Source organism: Falco biarmicus, chromosome 2, assembly GCF_023638135.1.
Source record: "Falco biarmicus isolate bFalBia1 chromosome 2, bFalBia1.pri, whole genome shotgun sequence".
Lineage (NCBI taxonomy): Eukaryota > Metazoa > Chordata > Aves > Falconiformes > Falconidae > Falco > Falco biarmicus.
The window spans coordinates 37,732,292-37,746,974 of record NC_079289.1 but is presented as its reverse complement, the minus strand read 5'-3'; the positions used below and the strand labels follow the sequence as shown (position 1 = coordinate 37,746,974).

Sequence of the window (14,683 nt, the reverse complement as noted above, 5' to 3'; positions counted from 1 at the left end):
TGTGCCTTTGTGTATTTTAACCAAAGGACTTTTTAATTGAGATACACTAAGTAGAGTGTTTCATGTCTGTTATAAAATAAGCTCTTTGCTAGCAAACTACTACATCTCACAAAAAATGCTTTCAGCTTTGTCAGAGATTGCTATCTGAAAAATAATTGTATTCCATATTTATAAAAAGGTATTTCAACTGTAAATTTATAGTGAACTTCTTGAGTACCTTGCTAAAACTCACTCTGGAGCTGTAATCCTCCAAAATATTTTCATCTTTTAGGTTGGTATAGCATATGACTTTAAAGACCGGCAGTAGTACAAAAAAGTTAATTCATTAATTTCCTCTATATGCTGCATAAAACCAAGATTAAAAAAGGAAGTTGTTAACATTTATGGATGTAAAAATGTACATATTATGTCTTAACTGGAAAGCATGCAGTATGTTCAATAACAGAACTATATCAGACAAGCTCTGTCTAAACCTCTGAGGGCAATTAGGTAATTTGGAAGTAATGGAATCAATGGTCATTGCATGTTGTCATTATTTACATCTGAAGGCATTCTTTTTTTTAATTTTTTAATTTGGAAAAGTATTCTGACTTGTCTTTCCTTTGCACAATTATAACTTTTCTTGCTATTTAAATCAATGTAGTGAATGATTAAGATTTTTTCAGTAATGATTTTGCAGACTACTGTAATATTTTAATATTTTAAATTTACTTCAGAATTTCAAATTTTAGGGGGGGGGGGGAAGCTTTAAACAGGAAATGCAGGAAGATTCCGCTAACTCTTTAGTTGCTTACTCTTTTGTTGCCATACTCTGTGTTCTACAAAGTTGAGATTTGGGAACCTTTTTTTGTTTGTTTTTCCCCTTCCTTTACATTCTGTTTTGTGTGGTCCACAGATCAAAACTTGCAAAATTGTAGACTTTAGGCACTTGAATTGTTGTCTGTCTTGGAATTTTTATAATGGAAAACTTCACACTGACTTTGAGGTGAATAAGCAAAAGAGACCATGATAAGATAATTATTCTAACAAGACAGTCAAGAAGAATAGAGAAGACTTCTGCAGAACTCAGGAGGAGGAAATAAAGTGTTAAAATATATTGCACTATATATCTTTTTTTGGTATGGGACATTGTTTTCTGGTCACAGGAAGTGTTATAGAAATTCTGTTTTTAAAATCCTGCTTGACTGGAGAAAATTACCTTGGGGATCTTGTCAATCACGCAGTGATAAAGTAATAATGACAAGGATAAAGTAATAATGTGCAAGTAACTTGGGATTTAAGTTTGTCCAATGACTCTATGAGTGTGCTCTTGCTTTCTGTCCTGGTTTTGGACAGGACCATGCCACTTCTCTCTTGTGAAATTATTTCTTACAGCCAGTTTTCTATTGGAGTGTTAAGCGAAATGGGTAATAATAGGGATGTTTGAAAGACACGCTCTACTTCTTAGCAGCTTCTTTGTTTTTAAGAATTTAAGCTTATATTTCAGTCTGTAAGTTCCTAAGGTCTGCTTAAAGGGAACTGTAGTCATTAAGTCAACCTTTAAGTGTGTGCTTTTGAATTAAAAGCCTAACTTGAATGAAAGTGGTGCTTGTATGAGAAACTGAAGGCAAAAAAGTTGAATTGCTTTATGTTCAGTGCTGACTTTTGGTCTTTGAAACTCAAGGGCTGAAAAACATGTTTTAAATTGAAAGTAAAGATTGTAGTAAATCACTTTTGACAGTGTAGTGAACTAAGGTATAAATGGGATAAAAGATATTTTTACTTATTCTTGTGAATAAATAATGATAAATACTAACAGTTTGAAAAATTGCACAGTAAGATCTAAAATTAGTTTGTACCTTGGACTTTGGTCTAGGAACAAGTAATTGTCCAACTTTTAAAAGCTATTTCGTGAAGCTGAAAGAGTTTTGGTATCAAGCAAATAATGAATTGTTCATTAGGAGATTTAAAAAATCATAACTGTTTAACTAGTAGTCTTACTTGTAAACAACAGCAGCATAGTTAGGGAAATACAAATACTGCAGCATATTAATGATATTTAATATACCACGTAATATCTATAAGCAACAGAAGCCACATATTGGAGTGTCTCTCATTCACATTTTACTTGAGCTTGTATTTAACATACTTCAGTATACTGGTTTCAAATGCTGTTCTAATTTTTACTGCTTTACGGAGTTAGAGCTAGGGTGTTAAAATTTTCATACTAGTGAATTTTGAACATGGCTAAAGACTTAATAAAAGTGCAGTGCAAAAGTATGATTTACTGCTGCTTATCTGTCTTCAAAGAAAAAAAAAGTAAGTTTGAGTAACACCCCTCTTCTTACTTACAAATGCTGAAGCTTAGAATGATTTCTGTTTGTTCAACAGTTATGTTGCCTCCAAACTGGTCTTTGGCAGGAACACTGTGTTGGAGGTTGAATCACAACCTGCATGGTCAATAGAGGAAGTTTTAGGGTAGGTCGATAAAGTGGACAGTAACAGATTGCTAAGACCAGCTGGTATTCACCCCAGCTTCTATGGGTACTGAAGGATGAAAAGCTGAGATATGACCTGTGCTGTATAAACTGTTATTTGAACTTATGCCAGCATCAGAGGAAAGGAAACAAAGTGAAAAATGTGATGACAGTTTTTAAAAAAGTTTCTGGAGTTTGAGGATTGACAGTTAGCAAAGTTGATATCCACGGTAGGTATATTGTAGATAATCACTAATAGAATTAGTTAACAATTTAATAAATTACTGATACACTGGCAAAATCTTCTCAGTCTCAGTAATGGTTGAAAGCAAATAGGATTTTGGAAACTGTTAGGAAAGAAAAACAAAATAATAATAAGTAAGTGTCACTGTACAAGTTCAAGCTGTGCCCACATCTTGCATACTTTGTGTAGGTTTGTTTCCTCTTGTTAATAAGAGGTATAGTAGAGGTACAGCAAAACTGATCAGGATTATCAAAAGAAGTAAAATAAATCTTTCTTTGTACAATGCATAATTAAGAATGGGAATGCTGTGCTGGAGGACTTCATCAGTGTTTAAAATTTACTAGGTCTTAAAAACAATTACACAAATGCATGGAAGAACAATCTGTTGAGGATTATTACATGAAAAGATTTTGCTCTGGAATTGGACAGCCTCTGAAAGGCAAGTACATGGAGACTTGCAAAGAAGTGTATGCTTGACTTGTGCTTGTACTTTTTCCTGTGCATCTTATTGATCCCTGGAAGAGGTTGACTTTTGATCCAAGAGCATAGCTGCTCTTATGAAGAGTATTCTGGAGGCAAGCAGTGTAGTTATGATTCTAACTGCTTTTTTAACTGGATCTTGCTCATTATGTTGCCTTGTCCCACTTAATCTGACCCATGCTGGCTCCTTGTCCAATAGTTTTGTGTGATTCTCTATCTCCTTTCAGATATCGGACCCAAAAAAGTGGAGCTGAACAGTTGTCATTCCATTTCACAGTGTATATAATAAGATTATGGTGCTTCTTGAATCAACTGTCCTTACCTCAGGTGTAACTGCACTTGGGTCTTGTTATTCTGCTTTTGGTAACTTCTGTTAAGTGACGGATCAGCCTTGTAAGGCCGAAGCAGCTAGGTCTTGATGGTAGGAATATATCTTAAAATGGGGAGGTCTGAAAACAACATAATTATTATGTGTTTACAGGAGCTAGACTCTTAACTTAACTGCTGGGAACACCAGTATTGTTTTGCTTTTCCCTGTTCAGCAATCTCCGTTGTAGTAGAAATTTCAAATAAACCCCTTCCCCCCTTTTTCCTTTCCCCTCCCAGGAAAGTTAGTGAAGTTTTCAATCCTTCCAGGAGTTCTATCAGTCTTAACTTGAAACTTTCGGTTCTAGTAGGGAGCCAAGCAGGTGTTCAGATTGTAACTAAAAAACATTCTTCTGATTTGTATATGCTGTATTTGTGAGAGGGTTTTAGATAGTTACTTCTTAAGAAATAGGATTTGAGAGCTGATTTTTTTCCTTCAGAATTTTATCAGCTGCCATTAAAAAACATGAGAGCTTAATGTCTTTTTTTTTTTTTGTGAATGAACTAACGTTATTTAGAAACTGTTTAGTCAGTATGATAACATGTTTTCAAAATAAAATGAAGATGGTATTTCTGCTTGTCCTGGTTTCAGGTGAATAGAGTTCATTTTCTTCATAATAGCTAGTGCAGTGCCGTGTTTTAGATTTGGTGTGGGAATCCTGTGGTCGGGGACTTTTTGGTTTCTCAGACCTTGCCGGCAGGAGGGCTGGAGGGGCCCGAGGAACTGGGAGGAGACACAGCCAGGACAGCTGAGGCAAACTAGCCAAAGGGGTATTACATACCATGGGCCGTCACATTCAATGTATAAATTGGTGGGGGGGCTGGCTGGGGCTGCTGATTATTGCTCTGGGAATGGCTGGGCATCAGTCAGTGGTTGGTGAGCAGTTCTATAGTGCATCACTAATTTTTTTTCTTTCCTCCCTTCCCTTTTGATTTCATTCCTCTCCCTGTCTCCCTCCTTTTCATTATAACTGCTATTGTTATTATTATTATTATTATTGTTTTGGTTTTATTGCAATTGGTAAACTGTTCTTATCTCAACCCCCGAGTTTTACATTCCTTTCCAACTTTCCTCCCCATCCCTCTGGGTGAAAGGGGAGTGAGCAGGTGGCTGTGTGGTACTTAGTTACCAGCCAGGGTTAAACCATGACACTGCTTTAGAAAGCTTGGCGATTTAGTTTAGCTACTTGGCTAATTTCCGAAAAGTGTGTGTTCATGGTTATAAAAGAAGACGAAAGGTGTGGAGGCACTACTAACACAAATCTGTGTGCTTATTCACATGCTAGTTCCTGTTGTGTGATTGGTCAGCCTATGCCTGTTATTGCTGTCTTCCTTCAAAGAAGAAACTTATATATACATCTTAATTACCTGTTGCTTTTTTTAAATCTTGGACTGCCTATTCATGTCATGATTGTACAGTATTTTAATGGGCAAGTTGCATGTGCTGGCAATTGTAAAGACTGTAAACTGAAGTACTTATTTTTGTGCATGTAATGTGATGTACATACAGAAAATTAAAGACTTTATTAAATAATATAAGAGGTGCTATGTGCTAAAACTATCTGAAAAGATGTTCCAGATTTTTTGGTTTTTTTTACAGTGCTATTAAGAAAAATTATCAGTATATTACGCTTATTTTTGAGAGTTGGGGAATGATTATATTTACATTATATATGCTTCAGTTGGTTTTTTTTATGCAGATTATGTAATCCTACAAGTTTAATGGGATGGGTATTTTGTGGTAAGATGAAATACTTAAAAAATAGGCTGATTTGTAGAGAAGCTTTGTGTGAAAGTATCTATAAAGTCAGTCATTGAATGTATTTAATAACTGAATATAGAGGCATATTCTTCTGAATTACCTTGCATTAGTCTGTTGGAGATAAAATGCCTGATTACATTTGTACCTTTGCTGTTATCAGTGATGCCAGTTCCTATGTAACCTGGAGAAATGTTGTGGTAAAATCTTCCATTTTGAATGAGTTACCATGACGCATGAATTTGAGTTATCATAACGCATGACTGAGTGATTATGCTGTATACATGAATTGTGCCAATTCAACAGTACCATTTTCAATATAGGAGCAACAGTGCACGTGTGCATGACTGAACACGTTTGAGGGAGGTAAGAAGTGACAATCTCTTACAAACTGCTCAGAAAACTTGGGAAATACTCACTGTTGCAGCAACTACCATTCCAAAGATAGGAGTTACCAATGAACAGAAATTGTCAAAAAGGAGAGGCCTGAATAAACAGCAACTTAGGATACATTGGCAACCTTCCATTATGTTTTCCACGTAAGTGTTTTAGTGAGCATGAAGAATAGCAAGTACCCATACTTTCTAGGAGTTTGCAATGAAACTTAATGTAAAGTAATGGAAACATTTTTATTTTCAAAGCTGACAGTTAAAACTGTGAAACATTATTTATATTCCTATCATAGTTAATAGCTTCTTCATACTGATTTTTCAAGTTTTGGATATATGTAGATGTAAAATAAGATGAAGTGTGAAAGCTTTTTCATAGTATTTGAAACATAGTCCGTACCCCATTAAAGGGCTGGGTTGGATTATTAGGGGCAACGAACAGTCCCCGAGGCTAACATTTGTGTTGCTACAACCTTAGGCTGCTCTGTTTGGAAAGAGCATTGACCAGCTTCCTGGCCTCTCAGCATTCAGGCATTCTTCCTACTGATGTGGGCTGTGCCCAGTGTCCTCATTTATGCTTGTTTTTATTAAAAAAAAACCAACAGGTGTTTTCAACAACATTGTAGAATGATTTGGATCTAGTTTAGAATTTCTTTGCTGTTTTGAAGCAGATTGTCACAAATAACTGCTGGTGAACCCTGCAACTCAGTATGGAATTTGCAAGTGGAGTTGATTGATTGCACCTGTGTAGTATCAGTCTAGGAAATAGGCTTGCCGGTGTCCTTTTTCGGAGGCTAAACTTTTTGTTGCTTTGTTGCATGTCATATTGCTGAATGGTAGTTGTGGAGCAAAACCCCATGTATTCCTTGTCAGACCTCTGATTTCAACAGTGGTGAGGCGACACCTGCAGCACTGCATCCAGCTTGAGGCTCCCCAGTAAGAGAGAGACATGGACATCCTGGGGAAGGTCCAACAAAGGGTTACAAAGATGATGAAGGGACTGGAGCGTACCTCCTACAAGGAAAGGCTGAGAGAGTTGGGACTGTTTAACATGGAGAAGAGAAGGTTCAGGAGGATCTTACCAATTTATATAAATACCTGAAGGAAAGATGCAAAGAAGATGGAGCCAGGCACTTTTCAGTGGTGCCTAGGACAGACAAGAGGCAGTGGGCAGAAACTGGAACACAGGAGGTTCCTCCTGAACATGACAAAACACATTTTTTTACTGTCATGGTGACTGAGCACTGGCACAGGTTGCCTGCAGAGGTTGTGGATTCCCCTTCCATCCTTGGAGATATTAAAAAGCTGCCTTAACACAGTCCTGGGCACCTGCCAGGTGACCTCCAGAGGTCCCTTCCAACCTCAGTAGTTCTGTGATTTATAGGAAATTATTCCACATTTTTGCTCTGAACAATTAAGAACTTTTTCAGCATTTTCTATTTGGCTACCACCTCATTTGCTGTTAAAGATCTCTTTGATTCCAGATAACTTTCTGGGGATAAAGAATGCATGTCTTTCACTTGAATATCCTACATTATGGGGTACAAGCTATCATTTACTTCTAAAGAAAGGAGGTAGGCATCTGCTTTCATAACAAGATTAGGTACAGGTATATCCTTTGAACCCGTGACCCCAGCCTTGCTCTTTCATTTTTCAGTGAAGACAGGCTGCAAGATGACTATTGTCTTAGCTAAGAGGGTAGGAGAGGTGCAAGGTCTTGTATAATTTTCTATACACTCTGTTACAAAGTGATACAATAACTTTACTGGGTGTTCTTTAGATTTCTGTGTGATGCAGTTTTCAAGTTTCATCTGAACTAGGAATTCAGGCTTTTTAAAACAAAAATTTACACCTTCAAGTTCCTTTTGAAGCCTGTATTTCAAGGGTGTTCTGTTTTTATTTAGTATGATAATGTATTTTAGAAGATTTGTTTTTCTTTGCATACAGATGCACAGACATGATTTTTCTTACAACAAAGGTAATGGGTAGCAGGTTATATCAAGTACATCAAGACCTGTGGCAGAAATGGGAATGTGTATAGCAATTCATGAATGTAGATTATTTCAGTGGCACCTACCAAGAATGTAATTGTTTCAGAGATCTGCAGAGTAGCTACATAGGTTTCAATCCATATTTTTATGAAATGCTATTCTGTAGGCTTCCAACTGTGATGTCGTATTTGTAAAACAGTCCTGTCACCACTTCCTTCAGGACTCTTAATTTCAGTCAGGTCGTCGCCACAGATGGAAGTAGTTGACTACAGTTGAATATGTGTATGGACACGTTTGATGAGACAATAAAAGCAATCTTTCCAGTAGCTGAAACTTCTTTTTGAGGTATTTGTCCATCTGTGCACTGACAACCACATCTGTTAATTTTGGAGTCATGTCCATATGGATGTGGCATCATGGAGATAAGAGGAACTGTGAATGATGGGAGATTAATTCTATGTGTTTCAAAGTGCTCTAACGCTTTGTTTCCCAGCCTGAGAGGGCAGAGCAGTTGGAGCACAAGGTGAGGCACTACTGACTAAAAATTATCTGCTTCAGATGCTGGGGCCATGTGTATGCCCCCCAGTGCAATAGATGTGGCATATAGGCAGAACTTGAAAGGATGTGTCATTCTTGATACGTAACATTCCTTTTTAGTTGTATAATGCCTGAAATAAGATGTAATTTTGAGAAAGTTAATGGTTTATTATGATGGTCCAACTTCTGGTGCCGTGCGAACTGTTTGTGCATTTTTGAGATGCCTTGGTTTAATTCTTCTCTTGTTAGTACAACATCATCTTACATCTATTTCCCTCAGTAGTCACCTCTTTTCTGCAACAGCTGCCCACTTTCACTAGGCTGCTTTCTCTTTTTCCAGTGTAAGCAGATGTTTCACATTTTCTATCTTCTGTATATTTTCCTCCCTGCTCCAGTGCCCTCCCCAGATAAAAATCTAATTCCTTATTTTCTTTGATTTCCAGTTAGTCTAGATATTTACTTCCCCTGTTCAGATCTTTGTATTAATTTGTTTGCTTTTTTTCACCCCAGTGCACTACTTCCCCTTTTTTTCTTGTTGGTAATAGAAAACAGTTTTCTCTTTTCTTTGTGTTTTTTTGGTTGTTGTTGTCATGTCCATCCCCCTGTCCCCCACCCCCCTTCTAAGTTAATAAGCTAATGAAGTAAAAATTTCTAGAGGCACTAGGAGGTATCACAGTTTTCGTTGGAAAGTGCAACTTTTCCGATAGGGAAGACAAATAATATATATGCTCTACTTCTTATTGCTGCCAACTACATAAGGATGTGACCTGAATTCTCCTGAAGAAGTATCACGTAAGTTTGCAGTAATTTAGTTTGTTGTGCAGTTTTATCACTCTGCATACAATCCCTGCACGACTGCCTGAAGTATATATGTTCTGTGCTTATACATTTTTCTTCAGGATTGTGATGTCTTAAGTATTGCTGTAACATTGTGTGTAACCCCATCCTCAATGAAAATTCCAGAGGGAATTAGCTAGTTCATCTGCAGCTTTTTTTTTTTTTTTTTTCCCTTGATTTGAAAGTTGGGAGTTAAAATAGTGCATGATTTGCTATTTTTTTCTTTTTTTATGTTTGTATATCTGTGTATTATCTCTGTTAGAAGACTTGTAATAAATAAACATTGCTTTCTAGTGCTGGAAAAGCAAACATATTTGTATTTTTTTCTACTTCACCCCTGTTAGTATCCAGTTCAAGGCTGTCAGGGCAAGTTTAAGTAAATGAATATATTCAGATAATTTAACTCTTTTTGGTTGTGACTATTAAGGAAATTGTTTTGTTTCCTGTAAAATGATGATTTGCAGAGTTCCAAGATAGCTGTAAAATATTACTGTATTTTCATTATGATTCAGATGAGTAAGACACATGGAGTCTGTGCTACAGAGATGTCCAGGTCTTCAAATGGAATCTGCATTTTTAGCATTCATAAGATAGGCAACTCAAAGTGATGCTTTTAAGAATCACTGTTTTCAGCATGTAGCTGTTAAGAAATGTCAGAGGTCAGTTAAGGTGTGTAACTGCAGGAGAAAACAGTTGTGTGATCCTGAGATCCATAGCCCCTGACATGCCCTTCTGGGTTCAGCAAGGCCTCTTCCTAAAGCATAACCAGAAAAAAGTGAAGCTTTAGTGGTAACCTCCTTTTGATCCAGCAGCTCAAATGTCTTTCTGTTCCTTTTGAACAGGGTACTGAGTTCTCACGTGGGTGGTTAAAACCTACTTCTTTTGCTTTCATGTGCATAGTGAGCAGAATGTCATTTTTCCAGGGACACGAAAATGCTAACCTTTCTGTTAAATCTGTGCTAAAAGAAATTCAAGGCCAACTGATTGTTGTGGGTAGGGTGAGGAGAAAGGCAAAAGAGGAGGGTTGTGGCTCTGTAACCTATTTGCTGGGAACTTGCCTATCAGTCCTGCTTCCAAGGTCTGCTTTATGTGTTAGCTCAGTAACTTCACTTTTCATAATACTAGGTTCTTTTCCGCATAGTAACGTGTCCTCAAGAGGAGCATTATGTTGCCTAGCAAAGGTAGAGTATTAAAACTGGTTTAGAAGGTGATTCAAATTTGTGTTTCTGCCAACTCAGAAAGGACTAGAATCTGGTTCCTTCAGTCTCTATGTGAGGTCTAAGTTCTTATCTGTGGTACTATCCTAAACAACAAAGCTCAAAGACCTCAAGAGGTCATTTAGTCTGTGTCCTAATCCTAGGCAAAATTTATTGCGCTTAGAAAAACACTTTTTGAGAATGACATAGCTCTCAAAAGATCTCTCTTAAAATTTAGAGATGTAATTTCCGTTTAGGGAAATCCTCTTGATAGTTCATGTTACATCTAGTTTTGTCAAGTGAGCTAGCAATTTTAATCCTATGTCGTCTTTACAATACTTCTCATCTATATCTAACTCCTGAAGTCAGTAGCATATGTTTGTTACAACATATTTTCTACTCCCAGATAACTTGAAGGATGTATAACTTAATTTGGAACAATCTTACTGTAAAAGCTTGGAAACTAATTTAATTTGTGAAATATTATACAGAATTAGATAATAGTAATACATTGAGTGAATAACGTTTGACAGTGCAGATTTATGCTGGGGAGAAAGAAAGAAAAGGGAAAAAAGGAAGAAAATAAAAAGGACAATCAGATTGGATTTAAGGAAAGATTTGGGTGGTTTTGGTCGTCTTGTTTGTTTGCATAGTAATTGCAATGATTCCTACGAATACATTACCAAGCCTATGCTGTTAGTTTAAGTGAAATTTGTATGACAATGTGTGAACTATGCGAAAATAATTCAACTTGCATAATACATTCCTATTCATATGAATTATTTTCTGAAAACAAAGAATAAGCTAAAATTTCCAGCCATGTTAATGTATGTTTATACAATCACTTCATTTTTGTGGTATTTTATAATAAGGTGATTACATCATAAATTTAAAATTACATCTTTTTTTGGAAGAGATAAGGAAAATAGTTGTATATTCATTTATATTCTTAGATGAAGAACCAACCCAAAATTTAAGCATTTTTAATGAGCCAGTTGTCTTTAATGATTTTGGTGCATATATTTAGACAGAAGTGGTCACAAAAATGCTTAAATTTTGGGTTGGTTCTTTATTGCTCAGTGTGGAGACATACTGAAATATCTTCTTTAAGATTTGTTATTATTAAAATCCAGTTCAGGATGCTCACCTGGCCGGGGTGACTGAGATATGTTTCATGGTATTTTGACTATGTCTTTTATGACCTTAGGCCATTTGTACAATTAACGTCAGCATCTTCACTCAGTTTCTCTCTATATACAAAAACCAATCCTGTTCTAGAAGGCTAACATGCTGACAAATTTCACTGAAGAGCAAAAATATTGAGAATGCAAAGAAAAAATGCAAAACCTGTGTTTTGTTTTTTTGTCTGTATGTTCTGATACATTTTTTCTTTGTAAATTCACTACACTTCATAGCAAATATCTTTTCTGAATTCATTAGTGTTTTCTGTTAATACTAATGGTTAACAATGAGTGTATTTATGTTTACTTTGACAGTGAAAAAAGAGGATGAGGATTTGGAAGAAAAGAAATCCGTTAAGAAACGAATCAAAGAATTAAAAGTTTTAGACCCAAAGATTGCACAGAATCTGTGTAAGTAGTTTCTGATTTTATGGCAAAGTAATGTTCCATAAAAATTTCTTTCTTGTCCAACTGCCTGGTTAGCACTTTTTGTTTAAAATGTGAGAATTTGTGCGTATTTGTGTTAAGCCCAAATATGTGAGTTAATACAACTGAAACATGTTTTAAAAGACCCAGAAAAGAGTTAATTATCCCCTGAGATTATTCTCTTATGTATATATTGAAGTACAAGCGTACGGCTTTACAACTATTTATCTATTTATATTTTCAAAATATACATCAAGCAATGCTTCCTGTCCCCTGCCCCTGGCAAGAAAGACAATAATGTCTACAAGATATCTGGCCATCTCTTGTATACTTTATAGAAAGAAGGCAATACACAGTAATGTGCAGTAATATGCAAATAATGATGCTAACGTTTTGGCAGAGAGGAGTGCTGTAAAGAATAGGTTCCTAAATTGTGGCAGAGATAAAATAAGAAAAGATTGTATTACAGTGAATGAATAAACACTGTTTATAAGAGTATTTTGGTTTTTAACTGTTTATATGGTTTTGGCTGCTAATGGTGCTTTTTAAAGAGAAAGCTCTGGCAAGACCATTGAAGAAAGAAGTGTAATTGTCACCTCAACACAAAATACCATAACAGCAGGGATTATCCTGCAAAGTAGACTTGTCACTGGCTGCTTATGGAGGTCTTCCGTGATGCTGGATGTTGTGCATAACAAATGGATGAAGGCCAAAATTGTAAAACAGTAATTAAAAATACATTTTAAATTGTTATCTCTTATCTGTATTAATTTGCATACTGTTTGTTAACCTGTACATGCTATAGCCTGTTTAATTGGTGTTTTGTGAGAGAGTTGTCATCTTGCTTTCTTCATTATGTATTAAATCTTTGTTTTAGCAATTTTCCTTGGCTCTTTCCGAGTGCCTTATGAGGAAATCAAAATGATGATATTGGAAGTAGACGAAACACAGCTGTCAGAGTCCATGATTCAGGTAAGGAAAATGACACTTCAAATCTGAATATTTCAGGGTAAGCTTCTCATTAAATAGAAACCTGTAGTTAAAAAGCCTCCTTGTGGTGACGCAAGTAGAGACGGACTCAAAACCACTATTATCTGATTGGCTGGGGTCAGACAAAATGGACCTTTATTATTTTTACATATTGCTTATATATCTTAGATAGTACCAGGTGGCAGGCGCTGATAGGCTTTCTGTCGTCTTCTTGCTTGCTGTTGCCATTACATCCGTATGCTTCGGTTTTAAGTTCCGGGTTTTCACATCCTGTTTACATACTTGACATTTTTGTGGCTGTCTTAAAGGTACACAACTAAGTCTTCAAGGTCAACTAACTCATCTGCAGATTCGCTGCAGACCCCCACACCTCCTAACATAAACTTTTGGCTAATCACTGCAAGAAGCTTTTTTTCCTGTGAACTGTAGGGGATTTTTATATTTGTAACGCTATTTTTTTAATGAAAGGAAGTGAATTTAGATTCTCTGTTTTCTGCATTCATATTGTCCACATCTAAATTGAGGTTTTTGTTTGGTATATAATTGAACAGCATATGATACTCTGTTTCTTCCCTAGTTGCTATTTTTCTCTTTAATTTGTTTCTACCTCTATCTCATCTGCACAAATCTGTTCTTCTGGTTAAAAACTAGATGGCAAAAGGTTTGGTGTTTGGTTTGGTTTGGTTTTGGTTTTGTTGGCTTTTTTTTTGTATTTTTTTTCCCGTGTCCTGTTAGAGTTGTTATGATCCAGGATCTTGCCTTAGGGCATCCACAGTGACCACTTGTCTTCTCTAGGGTTGATTTGGATGATGTTTTCCCTTTCTGTATTATTTTATTCAAAGCACAAAATCATTATGGTTCTGTGTGGAGATGAAAGAAACTGAAAGTTCCTTTTGTTGTTCTATGCACAGTGTTATTTAAGGGTTGTTAAGTTGAAGAATGTCATAAAATAATTTAAATACAAATACTTCATTATAGAACCATGGAAAAAAATAATTTGGAAGGGATGTCTGGAGGTCACGTGATCCAAGCCCCTGCTTAAAGCCAGGTCAACTAGACCAGGTTGCTCAGGGCCTTTTCCCATTAAATTTTTAATATCTCCAAGGCTGGAGGCTCTGCAGCCTTTATGGACACCTTTTCCAGTGTTGAACTACCCTCATGGTGAAAACTTTTTTTTTCTTGTTTATCTAATGGGAATTTTCATTGTGACCTTGGCCTTCTGTTGCACATCTACAAGAGGAACCTAACTGCATCTTCTCTGTACCCTCCGGTTGGGTACCTGAACACCACATTAAGTTCCCCTGACACTTCTTTTCTTACAGTTCAACAAACCCACTTCTCTTCTCCTCACCTTGCCTGTTGTGTGCCGTGTTCCCCAGTCATCTTGGTGGGCATCCATTAGATTTTCAAAGTTATGCCTTTAGACTAAGATTGTCTGTCTTTTGGACAGGACTCCTACATGTTGTGATGAATATCAAGTTATTGCTGTTGTGGCTTATAAATGTCAATTTAAAATAATTAGTATCAATCTACTAGTAATGTGGCCTAGCTTTCAATTACAGAGAATTTAGGTAGTCAGTCTCTACAGTTTACCTGGAAGTGAGGTAGAGACATGGATACTAGTCTCTACTCAAACATGCAAGAAAGGTAAATTTAGATTTTTTAGAAACATGCTTTTTGCAGGAATGTTGATTAGTGAAGAAAGAAATACAGGTAATAGTGAGGCACAGAATCAGTTCTAACCCTACGGCTCTTTGAGATTCATATGTATGACTTGTACTGCAACATGTAGCAATTTGTACTCAGAGGTCAAAATGAAGCAACTTTATAT

General features: G+C 36.3%; 1 protein-coding gene across 1 annotated transcript in view; it reads left to right on the top strand.

Annotated features, from left to right (window-relative positions):
* Positions 1-14,683, top strand: part of DIAPH3 (diaphanous related formin 3) — a 245,857-nt gene that overhangs the window by 96,028 nt on the left and 135,146 nt on the right. The window contains exons 18-20 of the mRNA XM_056328634.1: positions 8,982-9,014; positions 11,752-11,847; positions 12,740-12,834. Of these exons, the coding sequence (XP_056184609.1) occupies positions 8,982-9,014; positions 11,752-11,847; positions 12,740-12,834 (224 nt within the window). The remainder of the gene's footprint in view (positions 1-8,981; positions 9,015-11,751; positions 11,848-12,739; positions 12,835-14,683) is intronic.